Genomic DNA, 26,627 nt, shown 5'->3' with positions numbered 1-26,627 from the left:
CAGTATAGCATTTGCAATGCAATCAAATGTGTTGTGAACAAAGAAAGTACCGTATATGGATAGCTATATGTTAGTCCCTTACATTAGGGAATAAATTATATGAATTGTGATGTTAGTAGTAAGAAAAAATCGATGTCAGCAGGCGACGGCAACGCATTCAAATGCCATCACTGCCAAAGAGACTGCCTCTCATTTGTTGGGCTGCTCAGACACACAAAGCACTGTTCCCTCAGCACCACCTGATCCAATCTAAGTGCGCTTGTGCCATGGTCTCTCGAGACTGAAGGCCTAAAACAAAGTAAAGTAAGAATGCACACATTTCTAGTAATATATTAGTTTATGGTTGAAATGCTATTCTTTTTTAAAAAAACTAAAAAAACAATACTATCATCATCATACAAATTCCTAGAAGCAACACATTTTGGTCTTGTCATTTTGTATCTGAACATCCTGATTGGTCCACCAAGGGTGTGGGGAGTGTCCTGGAGGGACTGACCACTGTACGGAGGGACTGACCACTCCATATAAACAGAGGTCCAGGTGAAGTCCTCTCATCGACAGAATCACACAGCAACCATGAGGTCTCTGGTCTTCATTCTGCTCATTGGAGCTGCTTGTGGGTATAGGCCTATAGGCTATATCCTCAAGGCCTTTACCTTTTTCCCTATAGACATATTTAAATGATTTGTATTTGTATTCAACTGGTTCCTAACAGTTTTGACTTCCCTTCAGTTTATAGAGGACAAACTAGTCAGTAGTTATCTAATAGTGTATTCCATGTGTGTGTTTTTAGTTGCGGAGGATGACATGCAAGATTGTCGGAGGATATGAGTGTGAGAAACACTCCCAGCCCCATCAGGTGTCTCTGAACTCTGGCTGAACTCTGGCTTTTCTCTTTAACATCCAGCGAAAAACTTCATACAGTATGAAGCTGCATGCAATCGTTTCAGAATTGTGACTTTAATGTGTGCATTCTTACTGTGTGCAATCTTAATGTAAAAGGAAGAAGCAAGCTGCAGCGAATAGTGAACTGAATAGTGAATAGTCTCATTGGGAAGAGACAGAAACAATTACGTTGTATCTACAAGGAAGTACTTCGGAAACAAAACTGTCAAGATAGCAAATGACCCCTCTCATCCACTCTGCAGGATGTTTGAACTACTTACCTCTGTTAGATGGTACAATTACCAAAAGCAAACCGTAACATCTTTTAACATTCCTTCATTTGTCATTCCTAATGCCATTAAAGGCACTACATGATATACCATGTCTCGATTAGTTTTTTAATGTATTTGTCACTGTTGTCCTGCAATTTGCCATGAAGATAATTGTGTAAGTGTTGTTACTGTTGTTGTTGCTGTTTGTTTTTACTGTTGTTTGCGACCGAAGACAAATTTCCACACGTGGACAATAAATGAAACTAACTACTAACTAACTTTGTTTGTGACCATCGTACTTTGGAACAATGGCATGGGAATGTCACTGAAGCAACACCCACCTCCAGCCCTGAGTCCTTCAATTGTCTCCTCAGTGGGTTGATCAGCTGTTCTGAAATTGCACACGGCATTGACCATAGGCATATGCAGCGACTGATAATATAAAGTTGAATTTCCCAGGTAGGGACTGTCTCATTTTAGAGGGGGACCCGGCCGTAACATACAAACAAGATACATAAGACGTACAGTACACAGATACAGACAAGACAAGACACAAATACATACATACAGTAAATACAGACAGACAGCTTGCTCAGCCTCTCCCATCCACCCCACCAACCACCGCTGTTAAGCAACAGTGCAAATGAAAGTGCAAATACATCGGTGAATGTGCTATAACTGGTACTTTAAAAGCATAAACAAGGTGAGTCAAAATGTAAATGAAGTTTTAAAATGTTTGGATTTGTCACCACAGTTTGTAATAAGCTCAGCTGATCTCCTTGTTACCTCAGAGTAGCCTAAGTCTTTGATTGTTCTTTCCGAGTAGTTTTCAGTTAATGTTTTAGAATAAGAATAACCACTGTTGAGTGGCAATTTAGTGTTGTTGTAGCAATAATTAAACACCACTTTAGGATATTGACTGATATACAAAGTAGAGATGTCCCATTTAATGTTCCATTTAATAGCAAGACTGTAAAGGCGATAGTTCTTGTTTATTTATTTTAAAGGGAAGGAAATGGGTTAGGTGTAGGAGCATGGTCAAAGGCTCAATGGGCACAAAGTCACAACACTGAAACTTATGTTAAAGTTATAGCCTATAGAGTGGATAGGTATTTGAAACTTTATCATGACTAGTCTGGGGAAAACATTCACATAGGCCTATTAAAATGCCAGATCTACAAGCTGACAACGCTTCACAATGTGACACATTATAGGTTGGCTGGTGAAGAGGTTTGGTGTATAGGGGAAAAAGGTATAGAGCTGACCCCTTTTTTCAACTACATATTATTTTACTAAGTATAGGGTTTAAGTGGTTGAATCCTGAAAAACACAAGTCAATGATTTGAAGTCAGATTTTACATTCCAATTTGCTATAATAATGTAATAGAAATGGGAGACAATCATATATTTGGGGAGTAAAAAACACAATGAAAACAATCACAGCAAAGTTACATTTAAGTCTCAAAGACTTTATTATGCAAGATGGGAAAATAACTAAGTGCAATGCAATACTGGAGGTTGAGTGGCTGAGGTATGATGGCTGAGGTGATGGTAGGATCAGACTTAGGAGCTGGCCATGGTTTGCTCCAGCCAGTCGTTGAACAGGCACACCTGAAGATGAACACAGAAAATATTTAACATTGGCAACTAGTGCTATTATTGTATTTATAAGCTAGTAAAGCTATATATGTTACTTAACATTGTGGATAATATGATAGTAAGAAGGATAATAGTAATGACATTAAAAACAATATGAATAGCCCCCACAACAATAGATACACCTCATAAACATTTTTTTCCAGATTCGCTCTTTCAAGATCTTCTCTATTAAATCTAAATAAGATGTTTGAGGCATACCTTGGCGTAGACAATGTCATGTCTCTTTTCTATGAATAAAGACTACAAAACTCAAATATGACGTATGAGGCATTCTGTACCTTGGCATAGACACCAGGGCGGTCCTTCTCAGCACAACCGTATCCCCAGGACACAACACCCTGCAGCTCACCGTTGCACACAACGGGGCCACCAGAGTCACCCTGAGAGAGAGAGAGAGAGAGAGAGAGAGAGAGAGAGAGAGAGAGAGAGAGAGAGAGAGACAGAGACAGAGAGAAAACAAAAATAGAAAGAGGAGGAAAGTGGAACAAGATATGCATGAATTTCTCAATGCAATTCAACATCAAGACCATCAATTCAATATTGTGAAAGGAATGACCACTAGAATGTTCTGACACACTGCTCTACTATTCAGATACATTGGTGGAGAAGGAGGACATCTGCAGGTGAACCTTGCTGACTACAGTACCTGGCAAGAGTCCTTGCCTCCCTCCAGGTATCCAGCACAGAACATGGCGTCAGTGATCATGCCAGGGTAGGAGTTGTCACAGTCCTCATGAGACAGGATGGGGATGTCCAGGCACTGCAGCTTGTCACTGTCATCCCCTGGGGTACATACAGGTCAAAGTGGAAATGGATTAAAACAACGGAGGACACCTTAATCCTAATATATGCTTTTTCAAAGGGCAAATTGCATTAAAGATGCAACTATTATGATTATATTATTTTAAACTAAATTTGAAATTTAGGGGCAAGGCCACTTGGCCTTTGATGTTGTCCATTTTTGAGGGTACAAAGGCCAAACTACAAAAGTCGCAGCAATTTTGAAAAAAATGTAAAGTGTGGTTGCCGCAATCGCTTACAGAGGCCCCTCCCACAAATTTTGCTAGCCAATTACAATGTCAAGTCACCCCTGTGATCATGTGGAGGGGCATCATTTTTCTGCAACAAATGGTTACATTTTTGCATTTGCGGCGCCCCCTATGGATGAAAATGTAATTTCTTTTGGCTCTGGTTTTATTAAACCGCCCGTGTCATGTGATTCAAATGTGCGATGGATTGGACATTCCGTTCGTGATTTGTGGTATTTTTTGTAAAATAGGTCCCTCCCACTAACTTTGGACGATGATTACAGCCGAACGATATGCACTATCAACATTATACTTATACCTGTGCTGTTTTAATCGGATAGGTCCAGAGATCATGTAAGTCCATTTTTGAGGGTACAAAGGCCAAATAATGCCAGGGCAGGAAGGCTATCAAATATTATAATTGAATAGACTATCTGCAGTGAAATAAATAAATTATGGTATTTACAATTGCATCCGCTCAGCCCTGCAGCAACCAAAGTTACTGGATTTGTTTAAAGATGGGGACTCATGAGAGTTACGAATTCAGAATCTTAACAAGACACAGTCAGCTGTGGCATTAAGGGCATGCCATTTTTGGAGGTGCACATGGCCAAACAGGTGCTGTACTCACAGTAGCTCATGGTGTTGCCCCAGCCAGAGACTTTGCACATGGTGCCAGCGGGAGCACAGGAAGTGGGCAGAGCCACAGCCTTCACATACTGGTTGAGGGTGGCAGGCTTGCTCAGCTTGATCAGCATGATGTCATTGTCGATGTTGTAGGAGCTGTAGTCGGGGTGACGGATGACACGGGAGGAGGAGATCCACTGCTCGGTACCCTCATCAACCTCGATGTGGTGCTCGCCAAGACGAACCTGAACGCGGCTGGAAAAGAGAGGGAGGCATGAGAAAGTTTAGGCTCATGTTAGTTCCTCTCCACTTTGTGCTTATTTTCTGGCTTCATCGATCCAGACCCCATTATTTCTTCTCGTAGAGATTTCCAAAATTATTTATATCAATTATATTAAGCCTAGAATCAAGCCATCCTGATGAATCATGACCATAACATTTGCATCTGAATTGCAGTGATTTTTTTTTTAAACCGCAAAACAAAGGTTATTAACGGTATGCCTATATCAATTTAAAAAACAAATCTTCACAGAATCAAATTATGTATGGTCATGATTCACCAGGATCCTGGATGGCTTGATTCTAGGCTTAAAATTATTTAAATTTTAAATATTTTTTGGGAAATCTCTATGGGAAATATGAATGGGGTCTAAACGAGAAAAGGTCCACCACTGCTATGCCCTATACTTTAATCAATAAGTACGTTGTTGAGTACATGAGTATGTTATGTATGATATAATATAACTAGCGCATCTGCAGTGGTTGCAGATAGTCTCCCTATTTTAAAAAATGTGTACCCTACATTTAAACAAACAAGAACAGAAATAAGGGGTATGGATGATTTTATAATATGTATTATTCAAATACGTACGTAAATTATGTAGTAGTATAACTATATACAATAAATAAATTAATAAACTGTTGATTTCACAAAATCATATTTACAAATGACAAGAAAGAGGAGGTGTAATCAGTTGGGGCAGTGTGGGCGTGGCATCAAGGCCATGGTGGCCTCAGGGCATGTTTGTGAAGGACAGAAGGCCAAACTGTGAGGGGCCATGGCCTTTCATGCCCTGGATTATTTGTATTGTAACACTTGATTGTATCTGTACTTCTAATGCCTTGTATCTGTAACCTAAACTGCTACGCTGTCTCTGACGCATGAATTCCCACATGGGAGTAATAGAGTTATCTATCTATCTTTCCTTCTTGATGTTTTATTATGCCTCATGAGGTTAGCTAAATCCAAATAAAAATCCAGACAAAAATAATAATAAAATTAAATAAAAATATTAAGTGTTGTCTTACGACTTGTAGCAGTGAGCAGCAGACACAACCCAGTTCTCGTTGACCAGGGAGCCACCACAGAAGTGGTAGCCAGAGTTCAGAGACACTGTATGGGCCTGGGAGTGTTTCTCGCACTCATATCCTCCGACGATCTTGTCCTCCTCAGCAACTAAACACACACACATGGAATAGTAATACACTATTAGATATTCTGTCCTCCATGAACAGAGGGGAAGTTGAAACCGTTAGAAACCAGTTGAACATACAAATAGGACACTTAAACACGTCATGTTAAGGTAAAAAGGGTCATTAGGATAGGCCTATATACTCACAAGCAGCTCCGATGAGCAGAATGAATACCAGAGACCTCATGGTTGCTGTGTGTTTCTGTCGATGACCGGACTTCACCTGGACCTCTGTTTATATGGAGTGGTCAGTCCCTACAGTGGTCAGTCCCTCCAGGACACTCCCCAAACACATTTGGTGGACCAATCAGGATGATCAGATAACATCATATTCAACAGTAGCCTACTGACCAGACCAAATTTGTTGCTCCTTTAAGGAATTTGTATAACATGATGATGATGATTAAATAAATTATCACTTCAGCCTTTTCTGAAATAAACAAATACATTACTGGAAATGTGTGCATTCCTACTTAGCTATACCTGAAGAAGGCAGTTGCATGTGCCAAATCGATAATCTTTTATCTATTACTCTGCGTCCATAATAAAATATTGGCACTTGGGCTACTACGTGTGCGGCCATCTTTATGTCTCTTGACGACTAGTTATTTGGATTCTTCTTCCGTGGGCCGGGCACCACAAGGACTGGTGTGCCTATTCCTGTCTGTGTATAATGGATTCTTATACCGACATCACAATTCATATACTTTATTCCCTAATGGCTCACATTCCTGGTAACTATTCCTTTCCTATACTTTGTTTGGATTAGCCCATTTGAGCATGCAAGCATTGCAAATGGTATTCTACATTGTTTGTACATTTTGATGCTGTGAACAATTTCATAATATGTAGTAAAATGGACAGATATGAAATGAGTGGACTCTGGACTGTCCAGTGGATCATACCAGTGGGTACCCCGTTTGGTAAATGGTAAATGGTAAATGGTGCATTTATATAGCGCCTTTATCCAAGGCGCTTTACATAGATTGTGCATTACATTCACCCATTCACACACACATTCATACACCGATTGCAGCGGAAGCCATGCAAGGTACCAACCAGCACATCGGGAGCAATTTGGGGTTCAGTGTCTTGCCCAAGGACACTTCGACATGTAGCCAGGAGGAGCCGGGATTCGAACCGCCGACCCATGGATCATTGGACGACCTGCTCTACCTCTTGAGCCACAGTCGCCCCAGTTTGGAAAGTTATGCAACTTGTTTTGTTTCTAGTCTTGAAATGCATGGAGCTACACGCCACGTGTGGAGTTCTGCAGATGGCCTGGTTCACACACAGTCTCAGGCACGCACACACGCACGCACACACGCACGCAAAAATACAAATGAATCACTTACACCAAAGCTGTGTGGTCACGGCCACACAGCCAACTCAAGGTACGGCCACGGAGCCGACTTGGGGACCCAACGCAGCTCCTCCAAGGAAAACAAACAAATGAACGGAGCTGAACGTGAATCCCCCCCACCGCCCACCCCTTTTTTTCCCTCACTGTATATGTTTCTTTTCCCTTTTTACCTCCTTTATGATGAATTCCTGTTCTGTCCTTTGTCTATATAGAAGTGTCTACGTCTCTAAATGTTTTTGATGAATTGAACATTGTGGACCCTATTGGAAACAAGTGTAATGCTTAATTGGGTCGTCCACTCACAGTTAACAGCCTTTGTATTGAGTTTGTGCTTGAAATGTACTGTAATTCTGCAAACTGTTAATACATTTTTCAATCAATCAATCAAAAGTTAACAACAGAATGCAGAATTATAATGGGAGCCTGGCTGTAACTGTAGATGAATTGGGCATTTTCAATCACTGTAAAGTAGTTTAAACAGTCCTGTCAATGGCAATATTTATTTGATTGTCAACTTATTTTAAGTCAAATAAATGTGTCAAATATTGTGCTTCTACAAGCTACAATATTTGATAAGAACCTCATTTGCAATATTTCAAAATTCTGCCCTGAATTTCTATCAACCCACAAAACTGCTGACCAATTAAGGCATGATCACCACCTGTGGCAGTCTGGCCTGCACATATGTGGACTACAGTATATGCTGTCGACACATGTGGACTATATGATGTTGACACATACAGTATGTGGACTATATGATGTTGACACATACAGTATGTGGACTATATGACACATATGTGGACTATATGATGTCGACACATATACAGTACAGTATGTGGACTATATGCTGTCGACACATGCTGACAGTTTTTTCTGCATGTGGACGGAGATCACCGTCTTTTCAAATTCAGCATGTGGACGGAGATCACCGTCTTTTCAAATTCAGCGGTTAATTGCCATGGACGGAGAGCTCCGTGACCTCCGTCTTTTAATGTTTTATATTGATTAAGATTGGTCGGGGTCCTATAAGACCTAAGCTACATCTGGTTAGGATGCTAGTGCATCCCAGAGCAGGCGTATGAACAGCTAGGCATATGATCCGAAAATCAAGATGGCCGTGGCCAATCCACAAGCTGTCTGTTTACGTTTTTTAGATGCTTTTATCTCTGATTCTAATCCCAGATTCCGATTCTAATCAAAACAAGCTTTATGTACGGCCGATTCCGGCCCTGTCACTAATCGCTGTTACAAGATGTATGTTTCAGGTGACTTAGAAATGCGATCCGATAACATTAACATTGGTGTCTTTCACTTGGTTCACAGACCTGGGGTATTTTTCCCCCTTGAATGAAGACACTGCTGAAAAGACAACGGCACCATGAAAGACTTAAATTAATTACATGGCAGGCAACGTCCATATATCATGTGTACAGTATAGTGATGTAAAAAGTCTCCAATTAGTAAAAGTATCTATACTGCAATATAGAAATACTATAGTAGTAAAAGTCTGCAATTCAAAATACAAACGTATTGGCATCAAAATGTACTTAAAGTATCAAAAGTAAAAGTACTCATTATGCAGAATGTCCCATTTTGTTTTCAATTACCTAAAAATCGTAGGCCTAAACATAAATCGCTCCTTCTGTAAAAATCTTTTGAAATTAGTAGATCTACATGCATCACATCGTGACGCATGCTTGTAGATCGGCTATTTTCAGATGGGCAAAATATATACAGGGCTGAAGTGGTAAATGTATGTTTTGCAGTAGGCCTAAAAGTACAATAATTGTCTCTGAAATGGAGTAGAAGTATTGGAAATTGGAAATACTCCAGTAAAGTAAAAGTGTCTTAGCTCAGCCTAAAGTTTTTTTTTTTGTATTGATCTCTCTTGCCCTCCCTTTTGCTTCCATTTTGTTTATGGAAATAACAACAAACGATGGCAGTCTACTGTTTTGCACCTGTAAATGTATGATTTAGCAATAAAGTTGATTCTGATTCCAATTCTGAACAATGTTTCTTTGAAATAATTCTAAATGTACTTCTGGCTTGGAGGGGTGATTTTTCAGGTTAAACCATGTCCTGTGTGTGTGTGTGTGTGTGTGTGTGTGTGTGTGTGTGTGTGTGTGTGTGTGTGTGTGTGTGTGTGTGTGCGTGCGCTCGTGTGCGTGCGACTGCGTGCGTGCCTGTGTCTGTGCATGTGTAAGTGTGTGAACAGGCCACCTGCAGAACTCCACTCTCATAGTCAAGATTACAAACAAACACAAATTGCATCATGTTCCTGTTAATGTCATATCTGTAAATTGTTCACAGCACCAAAATGTACACATTATGCAGAATATCCAAGACCATTTGCAATGCACAAATTTGTTAATCCAAAGTATGAATAGCAAACAGGAATCTGCGTTCATGCATTCAAGAATAAAATAGTTGTAATTATATCAGTAGTAATAATGCATACAGTCATTAAAGGGTCAGGACATCCACAAATGGCCTTTGTGATAGGGAGCAATGATATAGTACAATTCTCTCATAGGCTTCTGGTTTAATTATACAAACTTACATGAGCAACACATTTTGATCTTGTTGAATATAATTGTTCGTCCTGATTGGTCAACCAAGGGTGTGGGGAGTGTCCTGTAGGGACTGACCACTGTACTGACCACTCCATATAAACAGGGGTCCAGGTGAAGTATGTACTGCATCGACAGGATCACACAGCAACCATGATGTCTCTGGTCTTCATTCTGCTCATCGGAGCTGCTTGTGAGTATAGGCCTAGATCCTAAAGACACTTACCTAACATATTCAAGTGACTTATCTGTATGTTCAACTGGTTGGTATCTGTTTCGACCTCTCTTGTGATTTCAGAGAACAAAATATCTAATAGTATATTTCCTGTGTATGTTTTTAGTTGCCGAGGAGGACAAGATCGTCGGAGGATATGAGTGTGAGAAACACTCCCAGGCCCATACAGTGTCTCTGAACTCTGGCTACCACTTCTGTGGTGGCTCCCTGGTCAACGAGAACTGGGTTGTGTCTGCTGCTCATTGCTACAAGTCGTAAGAAAAACCTTGATATATTTACATCCATAGTCTGGATTTAATTTTGATTTAACTCACCTCATGAGTCATTTGAAAACCTAAATCAGGAAAAAATAATTGTGCTTATGAGCTTTAGGTGGTCCTACTTGTCTACCTGCAACCACTGAATATGTGCTAGTTATATCATAATAACATACTCATCCATAGTTAAAATAATGTTTTACTCATTAAATGAGAAGATAAGCACAAAGTGGACAGGAACTATAACATGAGCCTAAACTTTCACACGTCCCTCTCTTTTCCAGCCGCGTTCAGGTTCGTCTTGGCGAGCACCACATTGCGGAAGATGAGGGTACCGAGCAGTGGATCTCCTCCTCTCGTGTCATCCGTCACCCCGACTACAGCTCCTACAACATCAACAATGACGTCATGCTGATCAAGCTGAGCAAGCCCGCCACCCTCAACCAGTATGTGAAGGCTGTGGCTCTGCCCACTTCCTGTGCTCCCGCTGGCACCATGTGCAAAGTCTCTGGCTGGGGCAACACCATGAGCTACTGTGAGTGTATAGCACCTGATCAACATGCTCAGTTACAACCTGAGAAAAAGTGTATCTAAATGTTTCATAACAATTTAGTTGTGTGTAATATTTAAACAGCCTCAAAATCATAACACATACTGTAGTGTACAGTATGGCTAACACTGACACTGGTCATTGATCATTATGTAAAATAATTAGTAGGCTTCATCTCTCAATTATTTGTATGAGGAAAATATCCCTTTTCATTACTCCATCATCTTCATAAGTCATTGAAAACAGATATATTGATAATTGTTATACTGTACATCCTTAATGCAATTTACGCTTTGACAAAGTATATACAGTATAGGATTATATATATCCATTGTTTTAATCCATTTCCACTTTGACCTGTATGTACCCCAGGGGATGACAGTGACAAGCTGCAGTGCCTGGACATTCCCATCCTGTCTCATGAGGACTGTGACAACTCCTACCCTGGCATGATCACTGACGCCATGTTCTGTGCTGGATACCTGGAGGGAGGCAAGGACTCTTGCCAGGTACTGTAGTCAACAATGTTCACCTGCAGAGGTCCTCCACCATCTGAATAGTAAAGCAATGTTAGAACAGCCTTTATAATATCGATGGTCAAGATGTTGAATTATATTGAGAAATAAATGTACATCTTGTTCCACTTTCCTTCTTCCTTCTTTCTCCTTCTCCTTCTCCTTCTCCTTCTCCTTCTCCTTCTCCTTCTCCTCCTTCTTCTCCTTCTCCTTCTCCTCCTCCTCCTCCTCCTTCTCCTTCTTCTTCTTCTTCTTCTTCTTCTTCTTCTTCCCCTCTCTCTCTCTCTCTCTCTCTCTCTCTCTCTCTCTCTCTCTCTCTCTCTCTCAGGGTGACTCTGGTGGCCCTGTCGTGTGTAACGGTGAGCTGCAGGGTGTTGTGTCCTGGGGATACGGTTGTGCTGAGAAGGACCGCCCTGGTGTCTATGCCAAGGTACAGAATGCCTCATACGTCATATTTGAGTTTTGTAGTCTTTATTCATAGAAAAGAGACATGACATTGATAAAAGTAAGGATTTTGGCTGCGCGAATCTAAGAAAATATGTTTTTGAGGTGCATCTTTTTTTAGATTATTTTATGTTATTACTATTATCATTCTTATTATTTTATCCACAAGTGAGGAAGCCATAAATACAAGACTTGCCTGTTGCAATACCTGTAACGTATTTTAATGACGAGAAATGTGAACCATAACAATACAATACACAACTATACCCTAAAATATAGGTCAAAGCCAAGCTGAGCATGTTAAATCTTTTATGTCTCCATTTTCAGGTGTGCCTGTTCAACGACTGGCTGGAGCAAACCATGGCCAGCTCTTAAGTCTGATCCTACCTCCTGTAGGCCACATTACAACTACCATCACCTCAGCCGCCATACATCAAACACTGTATACCTCCATTATTGCCATCCCACTTTATTTTTTCATCTTGTATAATAAAGTCTTTCAGACTCAAATGTAATTTTGTTGTGCTTGTTTTAATTGTTCTAGGTTCAAGGTTGTGCTTTGTTGTTACATCTTGTGTACATTCCACTTCCCAAATATGCGATTGTCTCCCATTTATATTATTATAGTAAATTGGAATGTGGAAAAAGCTGTACAACGTTTCCATGTGTATTTCAGGATTTAACTGTTGTCAGCTTGTAGATCTTCTTATAGGTGAATGTTCATCCCAGAATAGGCCTAGCTAGCTGTGACTGGATATCATTGTACTGCTTGCCCAGCTCACCACAACTGTCGGTGGACAAAATATATTAAGTGGTAATGGAACAAAGCACAAGGCATGGTAAGGTTTTTGTTTAAGGGATGCAGAAAAATATGTATAATTAATTAAATGTAACTGCTTTATGATATAATGTCTTTTTTGAGGCACCACACTTCATGGTTGAACCAGTCCCTTAACGAGTTGCACACTCTTGCCATGACAAATAAAGGGGAAGGGAGTCCAATAAAAGGAAAAACAAAGTATTAAATAATCAAAGCCAACATAACCAATTAAACGGAATAATAGAGCATACAGATCCTATAAGGTGTAGAATCAGTCAGCAGTAATGTGTGCACATGAGTCATGACAAACGTACAGATCGATGATTGAAACGTGTGTAGTGCAAGGTGTGTGGATGTAAATCAAAATCAAAACACAATGGCAAACAAAAAGAGCATGGAGACCTGATGGCAGCAGGTCTGCATCTCTCATAAGCTGTGAATGATCATGAGCTGTGAATTTGTAGGTTTCTCGGGGCACCATTATGGCCCAGGTGCTCTCCATGTGCCATCAAGACTGGAATGCAGGCATGACCCACCTGGTGCCCTGCTCACTTAGGAAGCTAGGCAGTAGGAAATAGGCAATCCAATGACAACAACGACTTGAGTGGGGCATCACAGTTTCTATCTCTACGCTGTCTTCAGACAAGCCCTCCTGAGCAGTGGCGTGCACAGACATTTAGAGGGCCAGGTGCTCAAGTGAAAAAAGGGCACCTTGTGCAGCACGTAGAACCGGCCGGGAATAGTGTGAGATTTATAGATTTTGGGGCCTACATTTTTATTAGAATCTTTTTATCAAGAATTGATCAATGTCACCATGGTCCACATACTGTACACTGTACACTGTACAAAAAAAAATCTAAAGGAAAAAAACCCTAGTACACTGCTCCTGAGCCTGTCATCTCTATTCACCATAAATCTGTCCGACTCGTTCGTGCTTTTCACACTAGCATTTCTTTCTTTCTTTCTTTCTTTCTTTCTTTCTTTCCATTAGAAATACATTTCTTTCTAGTTTTAAGTAGAGCTATATAACTTGCATTCACAATTACATTTTACATGTAGTCCTTATCTTATTCAGAGCTACAAATAAAAGTGCAATTTGAGAATATCCAGCGATTCTTGTATCACTATGGCCAAAAAGGTAGCACATTACTGTAGGAAAGTCATTAAGAATGAATAAAGTTGCTCTTTATGTACAGCTCGGGTTCTCAACCCGTGGGTCGCGACCCCTCGGGGGGTCGCCAAATTATTTTAGGGGGTCCCCAAATTTTTTTCAAAAAAAGAAAAAAAGAAAAGAAATATATTTTCACGATTTTTCAAAAATAGCAGACCTACAAGCTCGTAGCGCGCCACTCGGTGGCACGCTATGAGCTTGTAGATCTGCTATTTTTCAATAGCTAAATTATAACAATGCTTAAAACACCAAAAGGGGTTCCCGCCCAAAATGGTTTAAGGTTATTGTAGCAGTCAATTTATATTGGGGGTCGGGAGGGGGCGGGGCGGGGCGGGGGTCCCGAGACATTGCCAAAGCATTTCCGGGGGTCCCCGGCCAAAAACGTTGAGAACCCCTGATGTACAGAACAGTTTGGAGTAGTGATTCTCAACATTTTTAATGTGTTATCAATGTTAATTGAACTCAAATGGAACCGTGTACAAATGGAACCAAAGAGTCTATTTGGTTCATTTGTAGAGGTAGGCCTAAAAAATTAACCTAAGGGTTAATTTAGTATAAATGAACTATACAATAATGTAGTTATTAGAGGTTCCCCCAGCTCCCACATTGAGAACCATTAGTGGAGATTCTTTAAAATGTAGGATCCCATCATATTTATTTGTCTGATGTATTTGTTTGACACAGTGAACATCAGGTAAAAATTATAAATGGATGTAATTATGTAGAATGATGTATTTGTTGGTGGTAAGTAGTAACTGTTTTATTTTCTGTCTTTCATTACACCTGCCAATGAGTAACGACATTATGTGTAGAATACATCTGTTGCAGTTAAGATTATTACCAGATAGTACTGGCCTTTTGGCATCAACATTCAGGATGCCTGCCAATTCCAGCTTGTCAGTATCTGGCAATATTCTAAATGATGCTATTATTCAACCAATCAGGGAGCATAGCAGAGTAGGGTAGTAGGTTTATAAACAAGAGGTCCAGGTGAAGTCCTCTCATCGACTGCATCACACAACAACCATGATGTCTCTGATCTTTGTTCTGCTCATCGGAGCTGCTTGTGAGTATAAAATACTTCCACAGCTGCCCGTCTTTCACACTTTATTACAAACCAGGCCTAGCAAACCATGGCAGTTCACTATACCCTTTTCACATGCTGGGAGAACATATTATTTGCTAATTACTGAAATCTTCCGCTTATAGAATTGCAAATGTACAAGGCCACAGCCAGCCATGCATTTCTGTTGCAAACTCTTGTAATTTAACATAATCTGTTTTTCAGTTGCGGAGGACGACAAGATTGTCGGAGGATATGAGTGTGAGCCCTACTCGGAGCCCCATCAGGTGTCTCTGAATGTTGGCTACCACTTCTGTGGTGGCTCCCTGGTCAATGAGAACTGGGTTGTGTCTGCTGCTCACTGCTACCAGTCGTAAGATATATTCCCATTGACCATATTAGCTGAACAAATATGGAAAAAATATTATTTCCTTCAGCTACCCCCCCCCCCCCCCCCACACACACACACACACACACACTCAGTCTCTTTTGCATAACTGTAGATAGAAAATAAATAGTAAAGTAACAATCTATGAATATAAATGTATGACTTCATGTATGACAACACTACACTTCTTGACCAGATTCTCTCCACTACCTTCAGCCGCATTGAGGTGCGTCTGGGCGAGCACAACATCAAGGTGACTGAGGGCAACGAGGAGATGATCTCCTCCTCTAGTGTCATCCGCCACCCCAGATACAACTCCTGGACCCTTGAAAACGATGTCATGCTGATCAAGCTGAAGACACCTGCCACCCTCAACCAGTATGTGCAGGCTGTGGCTCTTCCAACTTCCTGCGCCTCCGCTGGCACCATGTGTAGAGTCTCTGGCTGGGGCAACACCATGAGCTCCAGTGAGTAGGCCTATAGCACCTGGGTTTTCAAAAAAGTTATAATAACAATTATAATAATAATAATTATTATTATTATATTTATTTTTATTAATATAGCACCCTTTTAACAATGTTGCAAAGTGTTATACAATAAATGTGTGTGTGTGTGTGTGTGTGTGTGTGTGTGTGTGTGTGTGTGTGTGTGTGTGTGTGTGTGTGTGTGTGTGTGTGTGTGTGTGTGTGTGTGTGTGTGTGTATGCATGCATGCATGCATGCATGCATGTATGTATGTATGTATGTATGTATATATATATATATATATATATATATATATATATAAACCAGTGGATATATAGAGTTGTAGCAACTCAACACGTAGCTCCCATGTAGAGCGTTAAAAGTTAACATGGCTTATATGACTAGAATCTAGAAGCCACGGGGAACACTGACAATCATCTGTTTAAGAAGTGATGAATAGGTGCTCCACAAAGTATGCAGCTATGTCATGTGAAACTAAAGTATTTCCTAAATATATTTTTAATGTCCTTTCTCCATACCACCTTCTACTATTAGCTGCTGATGGGAACAAGCTGCAATGCCTGGACATTCCCATCCTGTCTGATGAGGACTGTGAGAATTCCTACCCTGGTATGATCGACCCGACCATGTTCTGTGCTGGATATCTGGAGGGAGGCAAGGACTCTTGCCAGGTACAATTAATGGCTCCCTATACGATACGCCCTTTTCAGCAGACATTTAAATGTGTGAACACAGTTGTGTCACTGTGTGTCAGAATGCACAGCTCGTGCAGATAACATAATGCTGGTCCTCACTGCTTAGCCTTTTCTTCTCCTCCTCTCTCTCTCTCTCTCAGGGTGACTCTGGTGGCCCTGTCGTGTGTAACGGTGAGCTGCAGGGTGTTGTGTCCTGGGGATACGGTTGTGCTGAGAGGAACCACCCTGGTGTCTATGCCAAGGTATGGCCCAAACATCTTACATATCTTTATAGTATTCCAATTTATTCAAAGAATAGAAACATTTTATTTGCCATTTAATTATTCGTTGTATATTCAATTGATGTAAGATTATGTACCAGACGGCCTTCGTGTCAAATGTTGCATGTGTGCTCCAAATACTTGATACAGGTCAATATAGTAGTAGATGTGTTAACATTTCCTATTGTTTAATCTCCAGGTCTGCGTGGTCACAGAGTGGCTGCATGCCACCATGGCCAGCAACTAGGTTTGATACCAGCTTTCAGCCTCCACATCAGTCACACAGCTCGATCTCCAACATGGCCTTTATGGTTAATATAATTATTTTGAATAAATAAAGCATTTTAAAGTAATTATTCCCTCTGCTGTGCTCTTTTATTTGTGGACCATGACATAAATAACATCAATAAAGTACCATGGATAATTTTCATTAAATCATGGCCATAACCATGACACTTATAATTTTGTATTATATTCTTGTCTTTAATAAACAATGAACTGATATTTACACAGAAAAATACATGGGGTAAACTTGGTTGTTAAATGAACACTCTAGGTTTTACTGTGTTCCTATAAGGCTTTTAATTCCTTCCCCTCTCATCTCCCCATTGAAATGTATGAATAAAGAACCCACAAAGTGGATTGAAATGACCCCATCTATCATCATACTGAATCATAAAAATAAACAGACACTTACTTTACAATAGGCCTACCATAACCTTTTCCCATGCTACATGGGGTCTGGGGACATCAATGCCACATGATGACACCATTATAAAACAACACTAAAACCTATGGCTGGACGGTGTATGAAATGTTGCTGCACCCGTAACTTAGCTCCAGCATATGTTACTACTAGCCTAGGTCCCATGAGTATCAATCCCTGTAGACTAGAGTTTTCATCACGCCAATTTCTGAGATCAGACATAAGTACTCGACCAAGCAGCACCCAATGCCAAATGCCAATAATAACCCAATAATAAAGTCACCTACTGGCTACTTCTATAGAACATTTGTCAAAAATGTATCAGATGCAACACGTGGCGACAAACATTAATGAGACGGTCAGAACCATCAAACTCAAAACTGCCTGTTAAAAATGTTATATATTTTTATTTACCTTTTCTCCCAATGTATAGTCAATGCCAATTCCCACATTTTCCCTGCAGTCTGTCACTGGCATCACTGCTTACTGCGTATGTCAACTTATGCACTTATAGCGTGTCCAGGTAGTTATTAAAACGACAAGGCTCTACCATATGTCAATATTGCAATTCTGCATGTTCTCCCCTATCAGTGCCCTTGACAAAAGCGCTGTGTAAGCACAGCTAGACCTTAGGGCTGGAGCTGCTGGTCCCCATGAGGCACTGCTCAGTGGCTGCCCACAAGATGGGTTATAGAGAGGAAAACTTCTGGCTAGGCTATATGTGAATGTACATGGCAAAATAAAGTTACTTAACCACATTAATCCTATAGCAACCCTAGTCTGAGCAGGTCATAATAGCCTAGGTAAACATTCTGCGTACATAGCCGATCTACAAGCTCTTGTAGCCCTTGTAGGTAAAGTATTTATTATGGCAAAGAGATTTGTTGTAAATGGGGGAAAATAAGGCAGGTGGACAAGTAAAGACCGTATATGAGACTTTAAGTGGTTAAGTGACAGAAGTGGACAACAACCAACCAAATGACAATGATGTGTTAATAACTAAAAGTACATATCTTGTGCAGCTTCGACTGGCCCATGTGTCATTATTACAGATGGAATTTTACTATATGTTAACACTTTTGATTGATTGAATTACAGTACTACATTTCAAGCACAAACTCAATACAAAGACTGTTAACTGTGAGTGGACGACCCAATTGAGCATTACACTTGTTTACAACTACAAGAGGGTCCACCTTGTCCACCTTGTCCACTCCCAAATGTACATGTTTAGATTACTATTTATTGCAGTTTACATACAATTACAATTTCTTGTTAATTTTTCGTGTTAATTTATTGTTCTGTTTTACATGTTTGCACAACAATGTGATACATGAACAATGTTTTCCAGTGTTGTTATAAAATAAACTCTGTAATATAATACAGTATGTGTTTAAATTCTACTGCATACTAATACTTAACTTCACAAATATTTCCATATATCTGAAATAAATGTTGCTGCACTGTATGAGAACTAGCCAGCTGTGTCTCAAACATTTCACATCTTCAGTTCTAGAATCTAAATATAGGTGTCCCCCACCTGTTCGGCCACACACGCACACGCACACGCACACGCACACGCACACGCACACACACACACACACACACACACACACACACACACACACACACACACACACACACACACGGCACCGTTGGCCCGATCCATGCCAAACTTTGCACACACACTCCCTGGATGCCAACGACGAACCTCTGCCCCAAATATTCCTCAACAGCCTGTTATAGCGCCACCATGAGGCCGATTTAGGCAAAACACATTTCTGTACATCACACAATTCGGTATACACTATCTCCATAGTCATGTGATCAACACAGATCTGCACAATTTCCCATCTTCCATCCTGATTGGCTAAGATTGGCTTCCAAAGCTCACATGATTGGTCCGTTTCAAACAAAATGCCACAAATCACAAACACAGTGTCCAATTTCCATGAAATTATACACGCACATTTCCACTAGGCCGAGGACGACATGCCACTATTTATTTCCCAAATCAGCCTCACGGTGGCGCTATAACATGCCAATTCCTGTTTTTACCTATAACTGCATCGATAACTTATGTATGTGCACTCCCTAGAGGCCATGGAAAAACATTTTCCCTACATCCCTCCACATCTGCCGGTTATAGTGCCACCATGAGGCCGATTTCTGCAAAACACATTGTTTATGTTAGTCGCACAGATTTCAACCAAATATCACGCAAATCGGTACACATGATCTCTGTAGTCATGTGATCAAGACGAGCCTGTTGGATTTCTCAGATTCTACACTGATTAGCTAAGATTGCCTTCCAAAGTTTTCAGGAGTAGCCCGTTTTGTACAAAATGCTGCACATGTCCTGCTCATCCAGAATTCTATCCTCAGAGATGCTATGAGTGATCTGGCTCTGAATTTCCTCAACAAAATGAAGAAAATTGTTGCAAGAAACAAAAAAACATGTTTATATTACTCCTAAACATTTTGCCAAACATCACACACACACTTCTATCCACCTGGTGGAGACCTGCGCCCAGAAGGGCACTTTTTCTAGTTCAACTATTTTCTGCAATTGGATTTTGTTTTTCTTTGGTGGAAGATTGTTGAGCATGTCATTTTGAAAGTAGCTCTCAAGTCAAAAAGGTTAGGGCACCTCTGATCTACAGTAACTTCAGCGTCCTGCAGGTGATTGGCTCCCTGCTGACCAATGAGGACAGCTGGGGAACAGCACAGCTCACCCACTGTGTATATAAACCAGAGGTCCAGGTGAAGTACTGTACTCTCATCGACAGCAACCATGATGTCCCTGGTATTCATTCTGCTCATCGGAGCTGCTTGTGAGTATCAGGGTTATTGAAGAGAACTAATGAAATAACAAAAACTTTAATTGAAAAAAAGAATTAATAATAGGCTTTATAAAAAACTAAACGATAACTGAAGCGGCTTTGTTTAACTATTATTAAAACAAACTGAAATTTAAATCACAAAGGAAAAATGAAATAAAAAGAAAAAAAATAGTTCCATTATGCATGTGCTGGACGCCCACTTAAGAGCTTTGTCCACACTGTACAATTATAATATACCGAATCTAAGATGGATTTCTTAGTGGTCAGTGTTTAACAAATTGGCTGAAATACTTTTGTGGTGCAACACTTATTTTACTTTTGGCCAGTCACATTTCATTTAAATGAAAACCTAAACTTCCACTTCAATTGGAAGCTTGAAAGAAGGATATTAAAAATGTATTAAACTAAATAACTATGCTTTTTCATTTATGCAAACTGATTCTCGTTTACAGTTGCAGAGGAGGACAAGATCGTCGGAGGATATGAGTGTGAGAAACACTCCCAGCCCCATACAGTGTCTCTGAACTCTGGCTACCACTTCTGCGGTGGCTCCCTGGTCAACGAGAACTGGGTTGTGTCTGCTGCTCACTGCTACAAGTCGTAAGACAACCCTTGAAACATTTTTGCCAGTATTAAATATATGAGTCTGATTTTCATGAAACCATTACAAAATTATAATCACTCATGAGTCATCATGACCCACTAGAAGTGTGTGGTGGTGTTTATATCTACAGAGAGACCCTTTACTCTACCTGTATTTTTCTTATTTTACCTTTTTAACCCGTACTCACATCTTCCTTCTCCAGCCGCGTTCAGGTTCGTCTTGGCGAGCACCACATCAGGGTCACCGAGAATACCGAGCAGTTCATCTCCTCCTCCCGTGTCATCAAGCACCCCAACTACAGCTCCTACAACATCAACAATGACATCATGCTGATCAAGCTGGCCACACCCGCCACCCTCAACCAGTATGTGCAGCCTGCAGCTCTGCCCACTTCCTGCGCTCCCGCTGGCACCATGTGCTTAGTGTCTGGATGGGGCAACACCATGAGCAGTGAGTATAGCACCTGGGTGACAAATCTCGGGAGTAACTAGTTTTCAGAAAAGTTAACACCATGATCTGGGAGGCAAATCGACACATTTCCACAATTCCACAATTTCCAGAAAATGGTTCAGGATTTAAATTTTTTATTTAAATATAGACATTTGTATTTGTATCAGACATAACAGACAAGTACATCAACAATAGACACAAGACATAGCAAGAAAGCAAGCAAACACCTAAAATGCATAATAAACATGCTTCCACTCATACACTGTTCTCTCAAATCTGTCAGAGTGTCCGCATGTAGTCTCACCATAGCTGGAAACGGTATTGTACCGATCCATTCATCGCGATAGATGTTGGATACTCAAAATAACACTATTAATTTTCCTGAATATATTTATGTACCACGCTTACAAAGTTGGACATTAACAATTATAGTGAAAAGATTGTCAGTCATAAATGTTGCATCTTTACACTTTCTGTCATTCAAACCACTTTCACCCCAAATCTGTTTGACTCACAGGCGTTAGCGGCGACAAGCTGCAGTGCCTGGACCTTCCCATCCTCTCTGAGCAGGACTGTGACAACGCCTACCCTGGCATGATCACCAACGCCATGTTCTGCGCTGGATACCTGGAGGGAGGCAAGGACTCTTGCCAGGTAACATTTTCCATACTCATGCAATAATAAGGTAGCTCTGTCATCATTGATCATTATTTAGATATCTAATCATCGTTCCACTGTGGCTAATTTTCACATCCCTCCTCTCAGGGTGACTCTGGTGGCCCCGTTGTGTGTAACGGTGAGCTGCAGGGTGTTGTGTCCTGGGGATACGGTTGTGCTGAGAGGGACCACCCTGGTGTCTACGCCAAGGTAACACTTGAAACCACCTGAAAACTAATCATAACTAACTAACTAAACTATCATATTATTTACTCTGTATTGTATTTAACACTGGAAGAATTACCATTCCACGTCAGGTTTAACTTCTGTTGGATTGACAAATGAATGATGTGATTTACTAACTCCTAATGTGTCTTGTTTAGGTCTGCATCTTCAATCAGTGGCTGCAGGACACCATGGCCAAATACTAAGTGATCCTGATCATTCTCCAGTCCAATTAATGCACTTTATCATCATGTCATGCGTGTGTTCCATCCTTTGTACTGGAAAATAAATCATTTGAACTTTATCTGTGAAGTCTATTTCGTTTTTCTTTGCTTAAATAATGATTCAGATTTGGTGGTCTGAGATGTTTTAAATTAAGAAAGAGAAAGAGACAGTGGTAGTCAGCTGGGTCATTAAGGCCACTGTGGCCTCAGGGCATGTCATTTTTTGGAGGGGCACAAGGCCAAACTGAGGGGTAACGACGGCCCTATGGCCTTCCTGGCCTGTGAAATAGCCCTGGTGCTGCTCACTGTAGACATATTGATGGTAGCTCTTCTTTTTTTTTGCACAAATTAGGCTAAATAGAGTATAGCAATGTTGTTGAATAATATAGTGCCGAAGCTTGGTACCTGTAACATTACAGTGTTATACTAATATATGTTTTCCATTGTGTAATAGCCCTTAGGTATAAACCAGGTAGCTCGCATAAACCAGGCAATGTTGACAGCACACTAGTCTTCTTCAGCTAGACCTTAGGGCTGGAACTGCTGGTCCCCATGAGGCACTGCTCAGTGGCTGCCCACATGATGGGTTATAGAGAGGACAACTTCTGGGTAGGCTATATGTGAATGTACATGGCAAAATAAAGTTACTTAACCACATGAATCCTATAGCATCCCTAGTCTGAGCATGTCATAATAGCCTAGGTAAACATTCTGCAAACATAGCCGATCTACAAGCTCTTGTAGCCTAGCCCTAGATCTAAACTTTAGAGCTTGTACTTGTAGGTAAAGTATTTATTATGGAAAAGAGATTTGTTGTAAATGGGGGAAAATAAGGCAGGTGGACAAGTAAAGACCGCAATGAAGTATATGAGACTTTAAAGGTGTATTCAGTGATTTGACTTAATTCAAATATCACTTCTTTTTTATTTTTTTCTGGATAATCCTCCCTACTATAGAGTGTGCTGACCATATAAGGAGTTCCTCCCTGTCCCCAGTGAGCCCCTGGGGTCAAAAAACCCTAGTTTCAGTTTTGGTGGCGGGTGGCAAAACCTTCATCCAATCAGGATGAGAGGGGCCTTGATCGAGTGGGGGCGGGCCTTGGTGCACATGCTGTTGGCCTGTTGCACTTCCCCCCACTGTAGAGCGTGCATGTGCACATTTTGTTACCGGGGCGGACTGGGTGGTTTTCCAAATCACCCAAATCACTGAATGCTCCTTTAAGTGGTTAAGTGACAGAAGTGGACAACAACCAACCAAATGACAATGATGTGTTAATAACTAAAAGTACATATCTTCTTGTGCAGCTTCGACTGGCCCATGTGTCATTATTACAGATGGAATTTTACTATATGTTAACACTCCCAAAGGCCTTTAGGCGGGCCATTCGAGCCGCAAGTGGAGTCTGCAGTACTACCGTTGCCCAGTGGTGGAGCCTGCAGAACCACTGCGGCTCAAGAATCCACCACTCCTGAATGAAGTGTCTGGTGCTGGGAGTCTGGTGCAACGCACAGGTCCTGGCGGTACTCCTGGTGAGAGCAGGAGTGGACCTGGTGAGACGTAGGAGGGGCCCGGACAGGAGGCAACCCACAGAGCCTAGTCCCTCCACATACCAGAATTGTACCTCTCAGTCCCGGAGTAGTAGTAGTAGTAGTAGTAGTAGATCCGGAGTGGTCCCAACGGATTGTGCGGCCCTGTCTTTCCCTAGTGGTCTGATCGAGGGTAGCTACTGGGACGTAAGTCGGAACTTGATCACCCCGGCTGGGTCACCCGAGTGACCCAGCCGGTCACGTCCCAGTTGCATCCAGGCGATGTTATTTTCGTTCCAAATTTTTGCACAACAATGTGATACATGAACAATGTTTTCCAGTGTTGTTATAAAATAAACTCTGTAATATAATACAGTATGTAGTGTTTAAATTCTACTGCATACTACTTAAACTTCAGCTTCACAAATATTTCCATATATCTGAAATAAATTGCTGTACTGTATGGGAACTAGCCAGCTGTGTCTCAAACATTTCACATCTTCAGTTCTAGAATCTAAATATAGAGGTGTCCCCGAACGTTCAAAGCACCTGTTCTGCCTGACACCAGAGGAAAAGATAAGATAACTTGGACTGTTTCATTTAAAAATACAGTTGATTTTTCCAGCACTATCCCCAAAAGACTAGATTAAACCGACTATTTTAACTTGAGTCATGAAAGGTCAACGCACGTGTGCGCACACACACACGGCACGGCCACACACACACACACACACACACACACACACACACACACACACACACACACACACACACACACACACACACACACACACACACACACACACACACACACACACACGGCCACACACACACACACACACACACACACACACACACACACACACACACACACACACACACACACACACACACAGCCCGCCAGGTATGAAACACACGTAATTTGATTCCTGAATTGTGGGTTGATAGAAATTCTGAAAAGCACATTTAACTTTGAATTACACCTTGAATTGCACCCTCCAACAGATCCTGAATGGTCTGGACATCTGGGTAAACGAGCACAAAATGAAACTGAATCCCAAAAAAAATGCAAAGTTATACACTGGCATGAGACAGAAACCGGCCCTCCAGGCTCCTAACACTCTCCATTGACCAAAACATACTAGAAGTGTGTGACTCAGTAAAGGTTCTGGGGGTCACCATTCATGCGAACTTGAAATGGGACAGCCAGGTAGACCATATGTTGACCTCAGCCAATAGAAAGCTCTTTGTCCTATGTTGCCTGAAGACATTTGGGGTCCAAGACCCTGAATTGGTTTCAATCTACACAGGCTACGTGCGCCCGGTGCTGGAATATGCAGTCCCAGTCTGGCACATGCAGTTCCTTGACTGCCAGCCAGACTAAACGTCTGGAAAGAGTCCAAAAACGGGCTTGCAGAATCATTCTTGGCCGGAGGTACTCGGGATACACAGGAGCTCTCCGCACCCTCACATTGTGCACCCTAGCAGAGAGGCGCGCCCACCTATGCCTTGACTTCGCCAGGAAGCTGTTCAAACTGGCTACCTCCCCTCAGGAAAGAGATCTCTGGACGTCAAACTAGAAATGGAGACGACCTGGACACCCCATCATGCAGAACTAAGAGATACAGAAAATCACCAATCCCATATATGTGCAGACTTTTAAATGATAGTGGATTTTAGATTTGAGTTTTACACCATTTGGATTTTTAGAATTATTTTTGTGATCGGCAAAATAATTCAGTGTTTTTAAAGGCACCTCTGTCTTTTAAAACCTGTGATCATGCTGAAAGTTGAAAATTACAGTACAAAAGGAACTTTTAGGACATTTCACACGCGCACGTGCACACATACGCACACATGCACGCACGCACGCACGCACGCACGCACGCACGCACACACACACACACACACACACACGCACATTATATTTGTTCAACACATTTCAACAAGTTAAATATGATTAAAATATATATATATGAAAAGAAACATAACTATTATTATTTACATTTGTGGCCCACAAAAGCATTACATTTTACATGAACTAGGTGTTGTTCTCCAACAGCTTTTATTGCGGTATTTGTCAAGAATTATTGTATTGTGGTTTTCGCATAATTCTGGGAATAAAAGATCTACAGCAGGGGTGCCCAGAAGGTACTGTAGATCGTATACCAGTAGATCACAAAGTATGTCCATGTAGACCACATGACATGCCCAAAAATATATGATTTAAATGTAAAATAAATTGTGACTTGATTGATTGACATCAAAAAGGGCCTGTCAGCTTGTCACAATGCAGTAATTTGTTTCAAGTATTGTATCACAAACATCAGTAGCATTACAAAGTTGTAAGTAAACCCCTATAACAATTCAAAGTTTTCCCCCTGTATTTCCCATTCCAAGTGCGTTTGTCTTATATGTAATGCCATCGCCACTATTCCAAACTAAGCCGCCTCAGGTACATTGTTTGTGCTTGAGCATGTCATTTTCAAAGTAGCTCTCAGGTCAAAAAGGTTAGGGCACCTCTGATCTACAGTAACTTCAGCGTCCTGCAGGTGATTGGCTCCCTGCTGACCAATGAGGACAGCTGGGGAACAGCACAGCTCACCCACCGTGTACTGTACAGTATATAAACC

The 26,627-nt window shown here is 41.1% G+C and overlaps 3 protein-coding genes and 1 pseudogene across 4 annotated transcripts; 3 read left to right on the top strand and 1 right to left on the bottom strand.

Moving 5' to 3' along the window:
* Positions 1–576: 576 nt before the first annotated feature.
* LOC306924662 (trypsin-1-like) lies at positions 577–12,275 on the top strand (the record flags this gene model as incomplete). The annotated part of the gene is made up of 6 exons (XM_079503248.1): positions 577–616; positions 10,218–10,365; positions 10,653–10,903; positions 11,291–11,427; positions 11,762–11,863; positions 12,205–12,275. The coding sequence occupies 6 exons, from the start codon at positions 577–579 to the stop codon at positions 12,250–12,252; spliced, it is 726 nt and encodes a 241-aa protein (XP_079359374.1). The 3' UTR covers positions 12,253–12,275.
* LOC306924370 (trypsin-1-like) lies at positions 2,721–6,160 on the bottom strand (the record flags this gene model as incomplete). The annotated part of the gene is made up of 6 exons (XM_079502864.1): positions 6,091–6,160; positions 5,780–5,927; positions 4,476–4,726; positions 3,463–3,599; positions 3,095–3,196; positions 2,721–2,768 (listed from the first exon to the last, which is right to left on the bottom strand). Exons 1-6 carry the CDS (start codon positions 6,128–6,130, stop codon positions 2,721–2,723), a joined length of 726 nt encoding a protein of 241 aa, XP_079358990.1. The 5' UTR covers positions 6,131–6,160.
* Positions 12,276–14,864: 2,589 nt separating the features above from the next.
* Positions 14,865–17,052, top strand: LOC306924665 (trypsin-1-like). The gene is made up of 6 exons (XM_079503251.1): positions 14,865–14,934; positions 15,157–15,304; positions 15,536–15,786; positions 16,339–16,475; positions 16,640–16,741; positions 16,959–17,052. Exons 1-6 carry the CDS (start codon positions 14,895–14,897, stop codon positions 17,004–17,006), a joined length of 726 nt encoding a protein of 241 aa, XP_079359377.1. The 5' UTR covers positions 14,865–14,894; the 3' UTR covers positions 17,007–17,052.
* A 3,117-nt stretch (positions 17,053–20,169) lies between these two features.
* LOC306924651 (trypsin-1-like) lies at positions 20,170–22,513 on the top strand (annotated as a pseudogene). Its single transcript, XR_013792519.1, has 6 exons — positions 20,170–20,299; positions 20,761–20,908; positions 21,115–21,362; positions 21,880–22,016; positions 22,128–22,229; positions 22,403–22,513. The product of XR_013792519.1 is annotated as a trypsin-1-like (transcript).
* The last annotated feature ends 4,114 nt before the right edge of the window (positions 22,514–26,627 follow it).

This window comes from Electrona antarctica (genome assembly GCF_951216825.1).
Source record: "Electrona antarctica genome assembly, chromosome: 6".
NCBI classification, from domain to species: domain Eukaryota; kingdom Metazoa; phylum Chordata; class Actinopteri; order Myctophiformes; family Myctophidae; genus Electrona; species Electrona antarctica.
This window is presented reverse-complemented; position numbering and strand designations above follow the sequence as displayed.

Bases quoted from the DNA above. Each gene is read 5' to 3' on its own strand.
- LOC306924665 (XM_079503251.1), top strand. From the start codon at position 14,895: ATGATGTCTCTGATCTTTGTTCTGCTCATCGGAGCTGCTT. The intron at 15,305-15,535 runs GTAAGATATATT...CACTACCTTCAG, and splicing joins GCTGCTCACTGCTACCAGTC to CCGCATTGAGGTGCGTCTGG. The intron at 15,787-16,338 runs GTGAGTAGGCCT...TTCTACTATTAG, and splicing joins GGGCAACACCATGAGCTCCA to CTGCTGATGGGAACAAGCTG.